Below are 15,347 nucleotides of genomic sequence, written 5' to 3'. Positions count from 1 at the left end.
CCAAACCCACATGAAGTAATGGCAGAAAAAATTGTTTTTTAAAAAAATAATAATCAAAAGATAGTAATAAAAGGGGTGATTTTGGATTCTTGGACACACCCATTAAAATACCAACGCTAAAATAATAAATAAAATTATTTTAGACACATTTAGGTTTCTAAATTACAATTTTTTTATTAGGTGTACTCAAGACAAAATAAATCATTTATTTAATATACATCGTGGGACTTCATACTCTATATTCTTTTTCTTCTTTCAAAAGAAAAAAGTGTTCTTTCAAAAGATGTGTTATTTATTTATTTATTTTTAATCCTTTTGCCCCTATTAGAAATATCCCAAATTAATTTGAGAGATATTATTAGATTGAGGTGGCTATTGGGGTATGACAAAAACTTAAGTTAGTTATGGAGTACCATAAGATTAATAACATACAACCACTGTTTTTCTTGGCACTTTAGTGACTAAGTTCTTCTAAGTCATTGAAAAGAGGAATATTCAGAAAAAAAAAAAAAAAAAAAAAAAAAAAAAAAAAAAAAAATTGTTTGTGGAAGTAGACAAAATAGACAAACCATGTAAATGGCATATCCAAGTGAGTAGCATCGATATGGTACTGACAAAATAGGGGATTCCATTTTCTAGCCGAGTTGACGGTAGACATCCGACCTTTACACACATTTTGTTACTTTCCTTTAAAAGTACAAGTGATCATTCTGGATGGTAATTTTCTGGTCTCTGGTAATGTGAACTTACCCAAAGTTTTCGTGAACTGGTGAAGTAAACTAGTAAAAGAGTGAACAGACTTGATAATTGGTTTTGAGAAGATCCCAAAAGGAGAAGATTCTTGCAGTTGGTTCCCTTTTGTTTTCTGAAATAAAAAATCATGATAAAAAGGTTCCAACCGTCAAGGGCATTAACACAAACTGAAAGGAAAATCAAGGATGCGTTAATTCTCTCCGTGGAAAATTCAGGTCCAGTATAGTTAAAGATAATGTACAAGGTTGCTAGCTCCAAATATAGAGATGTGGCGATGACATTCAGATTTTGAAACTCTGATCAATATTGACAAAAGCAAACTGATTGATAGCATAAAAGTATAATGGAACCTATTGAGTATACATAATAGACAAAACTCGATAGCATATAAGAAGCGTCTGCTGAATCTCACATATCCAATATTTACATGGCAGCTTCAATTTCCGAATCTGTTTCAATTGGAATCTTGGCGATATTATTTCCACCTCTTAAACGTGACGACACATTGTCAATGGCGGAATTGAGTTGGCCAATTTTAGCATTCAGCGTCTGCCTGGTCTTCTGCATTTCAAAGGTATATATAAAAATGAAACTAATCCAACGACAATATAGACTCGAGAGTATGGAGGGTTCAAGGGTTTTGTCCTCACCTCTAAACCTTCATCATAATATATTGGTCGCTTAGCTCTGCGAAAGCCGTACTCATCTTCATTCAGTATAGATCTCCTTATCTGCTTGTAAGAAACACAAGAGAGCTTAATATGACAATAGTACAGAACTTACATAGAAAATCTTGATGATCACAAGTGAAAGTTAAACGAACCCATAGGGTAAATTTCCTGTACAAGTCTTTATCGCCACATGCAATGTATGACGCATGACAGTACATCATTAAGATCTTATCCAAATTTCTGATGTAAAGTTTCATTTCACATCATAGCACAATATGCCAATAACTTCTCGTGGTTTAACTGTAATATACACAAGCTCATACAATCTGCATTGTTGACTAACAATCTGCATTGTTGGCTAACAATGTACACCATTTGTATCATCAATAATAATTGGGTCCCTTGCATTCCCCCCCACCCCAACACACTAAAGTGAGTTATCCATTATGCCCCACCTCCTCCTCTGTATTCTCTCTTTCTTCACTCTTAACTCTTATCCAAACAATAAACTAAAAAAAATTGATCAAAATATCATATTTTGAGAAAACCCCAAAAGATAAAATCTCAATAGCTAACTTAGATATTTCGCAAAATATCGTCATGATGAGTTAGTGAGTTAGTGTAGACTGCAGAACCTGCTCGGCCTCTGAAAAAGGGGCAGCAGTAGTAGAAACTCTGCTATGTCTTTTGAATCTAATAAAAGTAAATCCAATTTGTAAACTTGTTCAAAGAGTGAAGCAAATAGAACTTGGAATTTGTTCTTTCAAGAACCCAGCTGTTTGTGTTTTCTCTCTTTATCTCTCTCTAAAACTTCTATCTGGTGGAGCCAAATAAGTGACTTTATTTTTTGAGAGTTGAGATTTTACTTGATTTATATGGCTTCACTTTAATGAAAGAGAAACAGGGAGAAAGGATAAGAGAAAGAGGAGCAGGAAAACCAGGAGGTGGTTGTGCTAAGTGGCAGTGGTGGTGATGGTGGAGAAAGGAATATCACGAGTATTTAGAATATTTTGGGGGAAGCTAATATGTGTAGGACGGGGAGAATATCCTCACCTTATATCTTTGCTCCCCTTGGAGGAGAGCACACACGCCTTGGCTAATGATCTTTCTTGATGGTGAGGAGCAAATAGTCAAAAGGAACATTTCAACGCTTGCAAAATAAGTTTAAAATTGTTTATTAAGTAGTTATATGCTCAATAAGCACAGTTCAACAAAGCAGTGGCATCCCTGATACCCCTTACCTCCCTCTACTCCCATAAACAACCATACTCTCGTGTGCAGATTGCACAATGATTAAAGTGTGGAAGACCACTCTACAACGCTGAACTCTCATCATTTTTCATCATCGAACCAGACCCAAAATTTTTGTTTAGGCATACCAGACTACTGAGCTAATATGCCAACCCTTAAAATAGCTACAGTAAAATGTAAATTTGAGAAACTTGAACATGTCATGCTGTGGATCTTTCATGATGGTAAGGAGAAGACAGTAAAAAAGTACACTTCAAAGCTCACAAAATAAGTTTAATCACCTGTGGAGCAAAGATGTATGCAAGTGTCCCAAAAATCGCACCTCCTAGGACGAAACCAGAAACAAAGTCACCACCTCCACCGCCTCTACTTTCATCACTGGAATGCATTGAGGAGGAAGGAAAAACATGAGAACATATAATACATTAATACGCCTTGCCGAGAATAACTGCAAAGCAATATGCTACATGCGCTCAAACCAGACAAGACACAAATACCTAGCACAAAAATAAGTTATAAGAGTAGGATCTCTTCAAAAACATTTTACAGCCAATCATTTCACTTTTTACATGCCTAACCAAAATCTTACTTATCTTGTCCCACTTATTTTTGGATGTCATAACTTTTCCTGATCAAGTACAAACCTCTTATTCAACCAGTAAAACAAACAAACAACAAAATGAGGTATGCTACATGGACATAACATATTTTAAAAATAATCCGTGTAGGATATGTGTCCACTGTCCACCTATCCGTGTCGGACAAGACACACGAATTGTATGTGATACACACGGACACACGTACCCTTGTCAATGTAAATTAGAAAATTGGGAGTATTACACAAAAGTGATACACTATTATCAACTACAAAACCAACAACAAATCATACTACAGTCATCACCACGATCACACAATAACCTAACATGATACCATAATTTGAAGCATTCTAGTGTTGAAACATACTTGTAATCAGCCCGGACAGATAATTTTCGAATAGCCCTCAACTGATTAGGTTTCTTTTGAAATGCCAATCTTGATGTGTCACATAGTTCACGCGGCCTAATATGAGACCCACCTATACATCAAAACAAGAGGAGCAGGAAATTAAAGTTGTATATCAAAGTAATCCATAATAGATTCATACAAAATTACCCCGCTTAAACTGATAATAATTGATCAAGCAATTTAAATCCAACAAAGAAATGGTTAAAAAGGAGATGATGAGTGTATTACCAGTTAGAGAAAGAGCTGTGGTTGAAGTTGCTGCCATTGAAATAATTTGAGAGTAAGAAATAAAGAGAGAGAGAGAGATATATCTTTAATGATGATTAGTTAAGTTCCGACAGTAACCTCGTTAACTGTTTGTTATTACGAATTGAACATTGGTTGAATTTTCTTGACGAGGAAGCTTTCTTTATGGCCGTACATTTGTCTCGGTAAGTAGTGGAATTATGTTGTGTTTTTAAGGGTATTAATGGAATAAAGCTTTGGTAATTCCGTCTTTGGTTTATCCGTCAAGATTCATGTGGGAACAAAAGGATTGATTCTATGCATTCGATGTAAAGCTTGAAAGTGTGGTACTAGTGTGGTGACCATCCTTTGTATGTACAAGTTTGTTTTATGGGGATTTGTTTTCTATGTATTGGCCGGTTTTAGGACAATTCTAAGAATATAAGACATCATTTGGCCTGTGAGACTCTCAACTTTTATATCATATCGTCTGGCCGTGTCAAAAAATATAAACCCACTATCTCACAAGATATATGATATAGAGGGCATGTTTTTACATGTTTTACACATTGTGAGTAACCTCCGTTCTCAAATTCATCACTACAGCATACGTGCACACACTAGGTCATATCTTCTCAACTCGTACACCACCAGCTCGTATATCAATTCTAGGACGCAATCACGATCCAAACCTAGGTCGTCCAAATATCAAATATTGCTATACATGGAAACAAATGATTTACCGCGATCCTGAAGTTCAGTCAACGCACCAATGAAGGAGGCATTTACTTTGTAACAGTAGAAATAATAGCAAATCATCAAGAGAGCACAAAATATGAATATACACTTGATAACGGCCTGGAACAAATAAGGAAAGTTGGCTCAAGCACCTATAAGTAGAGAGAGATGAACTACGTAAGACTTGATTCAAGTTGACCCAATAAACTTGATATGTAGGCAACTCTTATCCAAAGTAAGAGTGCAGCCATATCCAATCAATCCTAACATCAGGTCATAGGCAGAAACCTATACTTCTACATTGGCGCCGTCTGCCGGTTCGTTTTCTTAAGAAAAACCATTCACACCATTTTCTCAAGCCCATGAAGCTTGGTAAAACCACCAAGAAAGAACAACTCAAAGTTTTAGTCGATCAAGTGAAGACTCTCCAAGATTCGTTTACAACCCTTCAACAAGAGAATCAAACTCTTCGCGAACAAACAACGTCCAACACCAACAACGTGGATCCAGACGCCATTGATAACAATGGTGTCGTAGCACTCATAACCACCACCAATCAACGTCTTGACGACCTCGCCCAGCGGTTGGAGAAATCAAGCGAAAAGGCTAGCGCAGCTCAGATCGTCCAGAATATACTCAAATCATACAGAGCATCACCATTCACCGCTGAAGTCAGGGACAAGCAGCCTCCCACTGATTTCATCCAACCAAAGTTCCCAATGTACGATGACAGCTCATGTCCAGGTCAGCACGTAGCTCGTTTCAGCCAAATCTTGATGCTCTACAACACTCCAGACTTTGACTACCTGAGATATAGACTTTTTCCAGCCAGCCTAAAGGACAGAACATTAGACTGGTTCTATACGCTAGCGCTTGATTTAATCCACAACTTTGACAAGCTAGCCGAAACATTCGCAGCAGAGTTCGTCCACAACAGGAAGAAGCAAACCAACTTAGACTCATTGTTCCAGCTGAAGCAAGAACACAACGAAACTATTTGGGCTTTCTTAGGTCACTTCAAAAAGGAATTGCTATCAATGGAGCTAGGCCTCAAAGATAGCTTTGCAACCTCGGTATTCACCAACGCCCTTCTAGACAATTCTGAACTAGCAGGGTCACTCATGCGGAACAAGCCAGATCGTCTAGATGATCTGTACCACAGAGTCGACAAGTACATGAAGTACGAAGAATGGATGGCCCAACGCAAGGGCAAAGAAGTCCTCATAGTAAGTGACAAAAAGGAGCCCAAGGAAAGCAAGCATACTCAGGCAATAACGAAGGCACCAACTCTCAAAAGGGATCCTACACCAAGAGAGAATTCTCCACTTCTCCAAGACACCCAGCTACGTCCTGAAGAAAATCAAAACTGAACCTTTCTTCAAGCCTCACATCAACAAGGTGTTAGAAGTCCCAGGACGTCCCTTCTGCCATTTCCACAAGCTCCATCACCATGACACAGATGAATGTTGGAGTCTCAAGCACTACCTCAAAAACTTAGTTGAAGAGGGAAAACTGAAAGAATTCCTGCCAGAAAATGACCTCAGGCATAAACTGAATGCCAACCACAACAGAAGCAAGAGTCGTAGCCATGAATGACCTACACACAAAAGGAGTAGAAGCAGAATAGCCCGACGATCTAAATCTCTGGTCGGTCGAGACATAACAGACGACATCACTCCTCTGATCATGAAGAGGACAAAGTAATCCACATGATTACAGGCACCTCCAGCAACGAAACTTCTGACGTGAAAAGCGTAGGCGCGTGGGAGCACTTCAAGAGATCTACCACCTATCCCATAAGACTGAGATGATCACTCTTACTAACTCTCGATCTACGACCAAGATATCATTCACCGAGGAAGATCTCGACAAGGTGTGCCTGCCCCATAATGATACTCTGGTAATACACGTTAAGCTCAATAGATGGACAGTCAAGCGGGCCCTGATTGACCCAGATAGCTCTTGCGACATCCACTTCTACCAAACGTACAAAGATATGCACCTACCAGACTCGGTGATGATAGATTCAAATGCACCACTCTACGGGTTTAATGGAGATCACATAGATGCACTTGGAGACGTCGTCATTCTACCAGTCTCCATTGGAGAAAAAGAGGACATGGTCAAGACCTTAACGCGCTTCAGTATGATAGATGTTAAGTCATCATTCACGACCATCTTGGGACGCAGATAGATTCACAAGATCCAAGCAGTTCCATCCACATTACACCAAGTCCTGTAGTTCCCCAGACCTCGAGGAACCATGGAGATCAGAAGCAACCAACTAGAAGCTCACTGATGCAATCAAGTGAGCACAACAACCAAGGTCAAAGCTCAGGTCGCCAAGTCAAATGACATCCTGAAGCCACAAGATCTTCAAACTTCCAACTCTCCAACATCAGTAGTAGACAAACTCAAAGAAGAGCAAGCAAAAGTCAAGCCAGGCGAGAAAATCAATTTGGGCACAAATGATGACCAAAAATTTGTTTATGTAGGGGCTGATTTAGACCCCAAGCTCAAGGAACAACTTGTCAATTTTTTTATTTCTCAATAAAGATTTCTTTGCTTGGTCGTATATTGATATGCCAGGAATTGACCCTTAAGTCGCTTGCCACAAATTAAATGTAGATCCAACGATAAAGCCTATCAAACAACGACTTCGGAAACTAGCACTCAAATTTCCAAAAACCATCAATGAAGAGATAGAAGAGCTCAAAAAGGTTCGATTCATCAAAGAGGTCGAATACCCGACCTGGTTAGTTAACATTGTGGTCGTTCCAAAGAAAAATGGCTAGGTACGACTCTGCATCGATTTCACCAACGTCAACAAACATTGCCCAAAAGACAGCTTCCCCCTGCCTAGGATTGACAGACTAGTAGATCAAACTTGTGGTCATGAACTTTTATCATTTATGGACGCATACAGTGGTTACAATCAGATACCACTTGCAGAAGAGGACCAGGAAAAGACGTCCTTCATAACCGAACAGGGGATGTTTTGCTACAACGTCCTACCATTCGACTTGAAGAACGCTGATGCAACCTACCAGAGACTTGTCACAAAAATGTTCAGAGACTTGCTGGGCAACACAATGGAAGTCTACTTAGATGACATGGTTGTCAAGAGTGCCAAAACATGTGACCACCTTTCTCATTTAGAGAATGCATTCGCACGTTTACGCGACAACAAGATGAAGCTTAATCTAGCAAAATGCATCTTTGGAGTAGCATCAAGGAAGTTCTTGGGATACCTCGTCTCACAGAGATACATCGAAGCTAACCCAAACCAAATCCGAGCTCTCCTTGACATGCCAGAGCCCATTTCCAAACAATAGATACACAAGCTATTTGGAATGGTCTCAGCCCTCAACAGATTCATCTCACGAGCCTCTGACAAATGCATACCTTTTCTTCAAATCTTGAAAAAGGGTGTCACCTTCACATGGATAGAGAAGTGCCACAAAGCTTTTCACGACCTAAAGCTCTACTTGTCAACCCTACCAGTTCTTTCTAAGCCACTTGAAGGAGAGACACTGGGGCTTTACCTGGTGACTACTGATTTTGCCATCAGCTCAATCCTCTTTCACGAAAGCGAGAGAGTCGAAAAACCAGTCTATTTTACCAGCAAAATATTGGCAGATTTAGAAAAGCATTACTCCGCAATCGAGAAAACAATGTTAGCTTTGTTATACTCTTCTCGCAAGTTTCGACTATACTTCCAGGCTCATGGCATCAAGGTCCTAACAGACACCCATCAAGCAAGTTCTGAGTTCCACCAACAAAACAGTCCGCATAGCTAAATGGATTGAAGAACTTGGAGAACATCACATCAAATTCTTCCCCAGAACGTCACACAAAGGTTAGGTTGTTGCCGATTTCCTTTTTGACTTCCCAGTCAAAGAATTCAACTGGGAACCTGAGCCCATTTCCTTACTCCATCAACCTACCACACCAGACATATGGCACTTCTACGTAGATGAAGCTTGCAACAATAGCGGTAGTGGATTGGGGGTTGTATTAACTTCACCAGAAGGATCCCAGCTACAGAAGTTTTTCAAAATTGATTTCGTAACATTTAACAACGAAGCGTTAATCACAGGCCTCCGCATGGCACAACAATTACAAGTACGGAATCTCAAAGCTTACAGTGACTCGCAATTAATCGTCAAACAGATCACCAAAGAATATGTAACAAATTGAACGAACTTATCCAAGTATGTTCAGGTCATTAGAGATCTAATCAGATCGTTCACAACATTCTCCTTGGAATATATTCCCCGAGAAGACAACAGACATGCAAACAACTTGGCTTTCTTAGCCTCAATAGTTTACATCAATATTCTTGAGAAGCCCACCTACCAACATGAAAGTATCAATAGTCTCACGGACTTTCAGCCCTTATCCGAAGATGAGATCGCAAAATCTTGGATCGATCCATTTTTGAAATTTATTCTACATGGCGAGCTCCCAATGGATACAAAGAACGCTTATGCCATACAATTTTGCGCTCCTATATACACCATCATCAATAGACGATTGTTCCAAAAATCCGCAGGAGGACCTCACCTAAGGTGCATCACTCCACGCGAAAGCCAACTCATCTTTGATAAAATTTACAAAGGCGAATGTGGCAACCATGCAGGAGTAAGATCTCTAGCTTACAAAGCAATCTCCCAAGGGTATTATTAGCCAGGCATGCACATCGAAGCAAAGAAGTATGTTCTCAGATGCTACCAATGTCAAACATTTGGTCACAACCACCTAAGTCTAGCACGGGAGTTGATCAATATAGCCAGCCTATGGCCTTTTCATATGTGGGGGCTAGACTTCATGGGACCATTTATCCCACAAAAGAAGACATGACTCAAATACGTCCTCGCTGCAACGGATTACTTCACCAAATGGGTTGAGGCGATCCTACTTGTTCAAGTCAAGGAGGTCCACGTCATCAATTTCATATGGACCAACATCATCACAAGATTTGGTCTACCCCACACCCTCATCATGGACAATGGAACCCAATTTGCCGGCACACAAGTCAAGACATTCCTACAAAAGTAGCACATCACTCAAGCGCTTTCCACACCTAGATATGCAGAAAGCAATGGCCAAGCAGAGACCACAAACAAATCCATAAAAAAAAATCTCCAACAGAAACTGGAGAGCAAGAAAAGCCAGTGGCCAGATCAACTTGAGAATATTTTATGGGCATATAAAACAACAACCCGATCCAGTACTAACGAGTCTCCTTTCACACTTTGCTTCGGAACTGAAGCCATAATACCAGCAGAGCTTACAATATAATCACAACCACACGTTCTGACATCGTCGAATCAGGAGAAAACGACAGCATCTTGTCCAAAGAAGTCGACCTCCTAGAAGAGCGCAGGGAGACTGCTGCAATATCCCTAGCTCGGTATCACCAAACCATCCAGCGATCTTACAACAAGAAGGTCATCCCAAGATCTTTCCAAGATGGCGACTTAGTCCTCAAAAAGACCCTAGCACCAGCCAAGCTTGACCAAACTTGGGAAGGCCCATACATAAATCATAAAGTTGTTGGAAATAGAGCTTACTGATCAAAACTCAGCTCGGTGATGTGCTTCCCCGACCTTGGAATACAACTCTACTCAAGCTCTTTTACTAATAGCTTTTCTCCAGATGTATCAATCAATATGAATAAAATTTCATCAGCACTTCGAGTTTAAGTGTTCTCCTTGCATTGCATGACTACCACACCTTTTGCACTCGTTGCCCGATCTGGCACAACAAATTAATTAACTTAACACTAACGCCAGAGTTAAGCACAATTCAACTATAATTGCCACTCAAAAACTATTTATTAATCAAATCCAATCCATGGTCCCCCAAAATGACCACAAATCAACTTAGCACTAATGCCAGGGTTAAGCATGATTCAACTGTAATTGCCACTCAAAGGATAATTATCAGTCAACTTAAGGCCTCTGAAAGGGTTAAGCTTGACTCAACTATAATTACCACTCATAGGCTAATTATCAGTCAAATTCAATCATAGGGTCCTTAAAAAGGAACCACTCAATCAACTTACACATCTATGGGCACAAAGTAATCTAGGCGTCAACTAGGCACATCTATCAAGTCATGCCCAAATACTTACAACCTACAAGCATTAGGCGATCTACCACTATACGACATACCACTACGCATCACAAGCAAGACAGGTCATCGAATAATAAACAAGAAACCAAGGAGACAATCAAACTCATATCAAATTTGCAGATATTCTCAAATCAAAACAAGTAAGTAAATTAATTACTTTACTTACTACAAAGTCAGTTAGACACTAGAGGCCCCGAACTTATCTTGGGTAAACAACCTCAGCATTCCTATCAAATAATCAAGTTATCAATATCAACACTAAAAGCAGTTTCAATAGTTCACTCACCATCAGTTTTTGAAAAGAAAAGTCATCAATTCCCATGAGATAAATTGTCCACATTCAAAGGGTCCAGATTACGACCCTTTTCACCAACAGATCCAACAATCAGATCACTAGTTACAATAGTCACACCAGCAGAAGCATCTTCAGTTGGTTCAGCAGCTGGAGCAGTGATCATCTCCCAAATGTGCATTTTATTACCCGTATATTGTTGCATTACAATCCCGTATATTGTTGCATTACAATCTTTCTTACGCTTCACGAAAAGACAACTCATAGCTTTTATTGTTTTTTTTTTTTTTTTTCAGGTTATGGAGTATTTCAGGCCACTTATCATAAAAGATATGTCTTAACACCAAAAGAAACCTTTATCACGCTTATTATGAAGACCAGAAACTGCTATGGAAAAGTTCTGAAAAAGTCAAAGTCAACGGTCAAGGTCAAAAAGTCAAAACCTTCAACTGAGAAAATCAGAGATGGAGGCCCTTATCTCAAAATATAACATTCTCCCAAAACCTATCTTAGTCTAGAAGAAACTAAAAAGCAAAAACAAAAGTGAAGTGTGAGGTGTGAGGTGTGAGGTGTGAGGTGTCTCATTTGTAATGGAGAAGGGCAAATCTGTAAAAGACAAAAGTAGGGGTATATAATCCAAAAGTAGGGGAGCGAGAAAGCATCCATTGTCTTAGGATCCAAACCATTTGGTTTATTTAATTTCTTGTCTAGTTTTTCAATTCAAGTTTTTACTTTATTGTTGTTTTATTTCCTTTCAATCAAAACTTGTTATTTACTTGTTCTTATTTCAATCTTCAACCAATCTTTCTTGTAATGTTTAGAAGTCATTTTAATACCAACAACTAAAGCTTTCATGTTTTCATTAGCTTAGAACCAATCTAATCTATACCAAGAGTCTACTTTTCTTCTTTACAACTCCCACACTCAAACTCTAAAGAATTTAGGATGAACCTCACTTTTAAACAAACTCTTTTGAAGTTACTACCACAGAATACAACTTCAAATGGTGTTGCCATCAGGGATTAAAGGAGTGAGAGTGCTTGGTTGAGAATCTAAGAAGGGAGCATCATTCTCATCTTTCCATTTCTATTTTTTTCAATTTTTTATCATTTTATTTTATTGTTTTTCAGTACTGATCCACTTTCTTGCAAATCAGGGTGTGGGACCAACAAGCTGAAGAGGAGCTGAAGACACAACCAAAAGGCAACCGAACTTCACCGGTGCCAGCGGGCGACAATGAGCTTGGTAAAGGGCAACCGCCCAGTCACCTCCAGAGACATGGGTCTATTTTTTTGGCAGCTCAGTTGGTTTTTGATGAATAGTGGCACACCGAGCCCAGATTTTGTAATAGAGTAGGGGAAATCAGTGGAACTTGTTTGTAATAGTTAGAGATAAAAACAAAAAACAAAAAAAATTAGGAAAAATTGGGGTTTGATTGATTCTTTATGATGAACATGAGTTAAACTTGGTTTAAGTTATATACTTACCAAGGGATTAAAATTTTAATTGCCTTGGAAAGTTCAAGTGTGTGAGGCAAGTTGTGGATCATAGCTCACACACTTTGAATCAACTTGGTAATCAACACTTTAAGTCTATTTGACTATAGTTAATCTAGTTTATCAATCTAAAATTAGTTAATTTATTAATCAAGTCTCACGCGAGACCCTATGGTGGCCGTTAGCCCTCTGGTTTGTCCAGCTGATGTAGAATCAAACAAGGAGTTGAAATGATATTCCAAAGATGGAATATTAGTTCTACTCCTTATGCTAGTGAGATAAGCTCAGAGATGAGTGCATCTTACTAGAAATCGTTACTTGACACTATTTTGGGTTTGTTTATGAACTTGAAATGGATTAGATTTGTAGTGATATGGTACTCTAACTTTGGGAACTGATTTTGCATAATTATGATTAACTCTTTTCCTGTATCTCCATCCCTGTTTATTTTACGTAGAAATAAATTGTTGTAATTTTTCGTTACTTGCATTACCGTTAATTTACCTAAACCAGAGAAATAACCTAAAATCCTACTCACTAAAAACTATAAATCCAGTTGTGAACCTTGCCGAGTCCTAAGGTATAGACGATCCCTTACTCGACCTATCCTACCAACCTACGTGAGTAAGGTAACTTGACTAATCAGACGTTTACGAACTTTGGACTTTGGACTTCGAACTTAAAGGACAAAACCTGAAAGGACTGATTATCAAATGGCGTCGCTGTCGAGTAAGGACTCCGGACATTAAACATAACAACTTGAATACATCATTGGACAAACCCCCTCGCCTACCCCCTCACCTTTTTTATTTTCATTTGTTTTGCGATACTAACGTGTTACGTACCTGCTTGTACCAACTTTTCTTTTTCTACTAACAAATATTTGTGAACCAGATCGTGATTATCATCATTAGCACAGTCTAAGAATTCCGTAGGAAGTTGAAGTACTGCATTGATCTTACAATCTCGGATGAGACTTTACAAGTTAGCGCTAGGGGTGGGAATTTGGCCCTAACGACCCTAACCCGGCCCTGACCGACCCGACCCTAAGCCCTATAAAGCCCTTACAACTAAAGCCCTCACAGAGTTTAGGGCAGGGCCAACCCGGCCCTAATGCCTTCTAAGGCAGGGTCAGGGCTAAGGTTCTGAAACATAGGCCCGACCCTAACTAAGCCCTAATCAAGCCCTAACCAAGCCCTAGTTATAATTTCACTATAAAATACATAACTAAAACTATCCAACTCCTTGTTACATATTTTCAATTAAAATAACAATGTCCTTTGTAATTTATCACTTACCGTATGGGTACTTCTAATAACTTGTCTTATATCATAAAAACTTGTAAACCTAATTGTTTCTATCTCACAACTCACGTACACCTCACAACTCCCCGTCTAACCTAGTCGCCAAGAACAATAATGAGCACTGGGCACTAACCTAATGAAAAATAGGTTGACATCAGTAAAAACTCATTCCATACTCTTATTTGAATTGTCTTCGCGTTCTTCAATGTTAAATGTAATTTTGGTGAGATTTGAGTACAAGAAATAACGGATTTATGTTAGTGAAAGCTCATTCCAAAATGTGTCTTGTGCATTTTAACTGTAATTTTGAAATATAAATATGAGTCTCTATGTACTTCAGTTTATTAGATTGTGGATATGCATTTTAAATTGTTGGACTTATCAAGAATTATTACTAGATTGGTTGTTATTCAAATTTCAAAGTGGTGGGACTTTGAGTTTGCAAATCTTTGAATTTTTTTTGTAATATAAATGAGTTTTAAAACTGATGCAGGAAAAAGAAGAAAATATATAGGCCCGGCCCGACCCGGCCCTAAACTATTAAAGATGGCTTAGGATAGGGTCAGGGCTTGAAATTTAGACTTATGACTCGGCCCTATGGGGACTTTAGGGCCGGGCTGGCCCGGCCCTAATAACTGAAAGGCTTTAAATGTTTAGGGCCGAGCTAGTCTGACCTGGCCCATTGCCCACCCCTAGTTAGCGCGCGAGACCGACCTAGAGTGTCAACACTCAATTTTTCAGGCCCAAGTCACTTTCCTTCTCAATGCTATTTTGGACTCTCTGGACTTGTTTATCCAACTTCCAGTATGTTCACAAGCTCAGGAGTTATTACGATTGTTTAATTCTAATAAGTGAAGTTGACGGGACACTAGGTTTCCCATTCTTAAACTCCTCAAACTTTGTCGAGAAAATTATTTGGTTGATTGCTATAACCTGTTTTACCTCGCATATTTGTATGTTGGCATGAGAACTTTTTGCATGTATAGAATTTTTCCTACGTAAGTGTGGTTCATCATTACATATTGACGTTAACACGGTTAATATGATTCGAATATATTTGGATGTCTGCGTGATTTCAAACCACATGCTTAGATTATTTTTGTATGTGTATGTTACATCCATTCACGTACGCAGAATTACTTTGCATGAATTCATTCTCGATATTCCCCTAACTCGCATATAGTTGCACGTGTAGATTTTATTTTATGTCTGCATAGCTATATATTATTGCATGCATAGGACATGTACTATTCACGTTTGAGTAATATAGGGTTGCATGTGTACCTTTCCTGTGTATAACTAGCCTGTGAGGCTGTGATTATTGCATGATTAGTCATATTTTGGCATTTCTCGTCTTTATTTGCATGTTTTGTAATCCAATCACATGTTTAGGTTGCACGAATATATTACCTGTGTTTTCCCCCCTTCTCCATAATACATTAATTACGTAAACCAAAAATAAATAAAAAAT

The 15,347-nt window shown here is 38.8% G+C and overlaps 1 protein-coding gene across 2 annotated transcripts; it reads right to left on the bottom strand.

Moving 5' to 3' along the window:
- Positions 1-1,059: 1,059 nt before the first annotated feature.
- LOC147524585 (uncharacterized) lies at positions 1,060-4,063 on the bottom strand. Of its 2 annotated transcripts, none has more exons than XM_086603850.1 (5): positions 3,909-4,063; positions 3,639-3,750; positions 2,957-3,053; positions 1,404-1,484; positions 1,060-1,311 (listed from the first exon to the last, which is right to left on the bottom strand). In XM_086603850.1, the coding sequence occupies exons 1-5, from the start codon at positions 3,943-3,945 to the stop codon at positions 1,177-1,179; spliced, it is 462 nt and encodes a 153-aa protein (XP_086459976.1). In that variant the 5' UTR covers positions 3,946-4,063; the 3' UTR covers positions 1,060-1,176. The 2 variants fall into 2 exon arrangements, with proteins under 2 accessions (XP_086459976.1, XP_086459973.1); XM_086603847.1 differs by having other exon boundaries at positions 1,060-1,314; positions 3,909-4,061.
- Positions 4,064-15,347: the final 11,284 nt, after the last annotated feature.

This window comes from Coptis chinensis, chromosome 1 (genome assembly GCF_015680905.1).
Source record: "Coptis chinensis isolate HL-2020 chromosome 1, ASM1568090v1, whole genome shotgun sequence".
In the NCBI taxonomy this organism is placed as follows: Eukaryota; Viridiplantae; Streptophyta; class Magnoliopsida; order Ranunculales; family Ranunculaceae; genus Coptis; species Coptis chinensis.
The sequence above is the reverse complement of the archived record's forward strand: the minus strand, read 5'-3'. Positions and strand labels throughout refer to the sequence as shown.